The sequence below is a fragment of the Cucurbita moschata genome, unplaced genomic scaffold (assembly GCF_002738365.1).
Source record: "Cucurbita moschata cultivar Rifu unplaced genomic scaffold, Cmos_1.0 Cmo_Scf00059, whole genome shotgun sequence".
Taxonomy (NCBI): domain Eukaryota; kingdom Viridiplantae; phylum Streptophyta; class Magnoliopsida; order Cucurbitales; family Cucurbitaceae; genus Cucurbita; species Cucurbita moschata.
The window spans coordinates 733,601-736,837 of NW_019268575.1; the positions used below are offsets into that span (position 1 = coordinate 733,601).

General features: G+C 32.9%; 1 protein-coding gene across 1 annotated transcript; it reads right to left on the reverse strand.

The window, feature by feature from the left end:
• Positions 1-2,627: 2,627 nt before the first annotated feature.
• On the reverse strand, positions 2,628-3,237 carry LOC111436718. Its single transcript, XM_023074434.1, has 2 exons — positions 2,828-3,237; positions 2,628-2,763 (listed from the first exon to the last, which is right to left on the reverse strand). Exons 1-2 carry the CDS (start codon positions 3,235-3,237, stop codon positions 2,628-2,630), a joined length of 546 nt encoding a protein of 181 aa, XP_022930202.1.

The window sequence follows — 3,237 nt, forward strand, 5'->3', positions numbered from 1 at the left end:
TCTTGTTCATCCTCTTTGTCACTATGAGCCATGAAGCAAAAATTTGCTACTTCTTCATCACTTCCACTTGCACTTTCATTACTATCATCCCAAGTAGCCTTCATTGCTTTCTTCTTGGATTTCTTAGATGATTTGAGGAGAGGACAATCCGTTCTTATATGACCCGGCTTTTTACATTCATAACATATTACCTCATCGTTTTTGCTCTTTTCACCTTTGGACTCTTTTTGATTTGTGAAGTGTTTTTTTAATTGTTTCTTCCTTTTAATAAAATTTTTATACTTACGTGTGAAGTAGGCGACATCATCTTCATCAAGGACGTCCTCATCTTCAGAGTCAACTTTGATGGACTTTAGGGCTATACTTTTCTTCTTTTTGGATTCTTCTTCCATGTGCCCGTTCATGGTAATCTCATGTGTCATGAGAGAACCAACTAGTTCATCCAAAGGAAGCTTTGTGAGATCCTTTGCTTCTTGAATCGCCGTCACTTTTGCCTCCCAACTTTTAGGCAGAGACCTAAGAATTTTTCTTACATTTTCGGAAGTAGAATATACTTTTCCAAGATTTTTCAAAGCATTTAAAATATTAGTAAATCTAGTAAACATATCACCAATAGGTTCATTTTCCTCCATTTTAAATAGTTCATAATTATGAACTAACATGCTAATTTTTGTTTCTTTAACTTGATTGGTTCCCTCATGAGTTACTTCAAGAGTTTTCCAAATTTCATATGCCGAAGAACACATACATACTCTATTAAATTCATCATTACTTAAGGCACAATACAGACAATTGATAGCACTAGCATTCAAAGAACATTTTTTCATATCATGCTCATCAAATTCATTTTCTAATTTAGGCACCTCAATATTATTAACAATTTTTATTGGAATGTAAGGACCATTACTAACATTTAACCACAATTGATAATCAACGGATTGCAAATAAATTTTCATCCTAGCTTTCCAACATGTATAATTTGTTCCATCAAAATAAGGTGGCCTAGAAGTTGATTGTCCTTCACTAAAACCATTTTTAACACGTAGGTTTGCCATAAGCTCGAACAATAAAGTTTAGATAAAAAATCTATAGGAGCAACCTGCTCTGATACCAATTGTTGGATCGGTATGGCAACCCTAGAGGGGGGGTGAATAGGGTTTTAACGATAAAAGTGTTTAAACTTGATTAATTTTTCTAATGATAAAACTTTTTACAAATAAGTAGAAGATGATAATTACTAAAACAAAATAATTCAAGTCAAAACAATAATCAAGTAGAACATGCAATAAATCATAATAATAATCTTGAAATTAAATAGGAAAGAGTTAGAGAAAATGACACCGTAGTTTTATAGTGGTTCGGTCAAACTCGACCTACTCCACTCCCCAAGCGCCTCTTGGGAATTTGAATAAAGAACTTTTCCGACTCTTTCCACGGATCAGAGCCAAACCGGTACACCGCTCTTTTTACGAGTTCAAGAGCAAACTCAATCCTTTCCACGGCGCAGGATCAAACCGATACAAGTATTTGAGTTTGATAATAACACACCACAACTCTCTCAAAGAGTAGATTTACAATTTGGGATACTGACAACTATTTCCTCACAATATAATAATAATCCCTCTCAAGAATAAGATGAAAAGAAATAAACTTGTAAGCTTGGAGAGAGCAACAAACAATGGAGACTTTGAACAAATGAGGATTGAAGAATGTATGTAAGTTGTGTGTTTTAAAAATGTGGGGAAGATGAGTTTATATAGAGGAGAAAAGTGGCAAAATGTAGGATTGAATATTGACCATTGGATTGTGTTAGGAATAATGGAATGTGGAGATTAAAAGTAATTAAATAAGAAAATTTTCTAAATTCATTTATTTCAAAATTTTAATATAATAGTAATATAATATAATAATAATAAAAAGTTATGTGAGTAACGGTAAAATGAAATTCAAAATTTATTAAAAATATAATAATATAATAATAATATAAATGATGTGAGTAACTACCAAAATTTTAAAATATAATAATATAATAATATAATATAGTAATAATAAAATTCGATGTGAGTAACGGTTATATTCAAATTTATATTTTGTGAAAATAATTTTATTTAGAAATGTAATAATAAGAAAAACTCCACCATTTGTTACTCTTCCAATATTATAAATGTCATACTTTGATATATTTTGATTTGTCCATCATTTTGATTTTGTTGCCACATCATCACGTCGGGTATGTTGTCTCGACTCTAATTTCTTCGTTTTAGCTCTGATTTGAGTAATTGAAAAGTTGTTGTAATCGTTATTCCCGACCTTATGTCCTGGACAGTTCAAAAAACTGAAAATAGTTAATAATTAAAGGTAGGTTTGTTATCATCAAAACATCAATAATTAATTCATTGAAATTAATTAATGTGAGATCAAGGGCTAATAAGCCAACAATAGCTACGGTGTCTTTTCCCTTGACTTCAGTGTCTCTTAATTCCTAAAAAAACTCCTTGTCATATGTCATATGATTTGTGCACCCACTATCAATCAACCAGCTGTCGCTTGATTCTTTGCTTGAGGAACAAGTTACCATAAACAATTGATCTTCTCCTTCTTGTCGGCTACCTATGCATCTATTTCTTTCAATTGATCTCCAAGTTGATTGCATTTGGAGCATTTGGTGTCAGGTCTTCTTCAACACTTGTATGGTGGATGACCTTTCTTCTAACAATGGCAGCAAGGTGGATATGATTTTTTGAAACCTCCTCCTTTTGTCTTCTGATAATTGGGAGATGAATCTCAATTCATCGATTGGTTTTTGAAAATTTTCTTGTTTTTATACCTGTTGTTGTCTTGATGCTTAATAGGTAAGGCCCCTTCAATCACCCCTTCTTGCCTCATAGACCTCCTTTGCTCTTGTGATTGTAAAGCATTCAAGAGCTCTGTAAGAGAACTCTTTGACAGGTCTTTGGTGTTCTCCAGAGTAGTAATGGTGGCTTTAAATTTCTTTGGAATAGTGACCAGCAGCTTTTCAACGATCCTGGAATCATTTAACATAAAACCAAGCAATCTCACCTTGTTGGCAATGCTGAGAAGTCTGTCAGAGTACTCTTTCACTAGCTCAGACTCCTTTATTTTCTGCAGCTCGAAATCCCTAATCAAATTCAAGACCATCATTCCACAAATCCTCTCATCTCCTTCATATCCAGCCTTGAGATAATTCCAGATTTCCTTTGTTGTTTTGAGAGACAT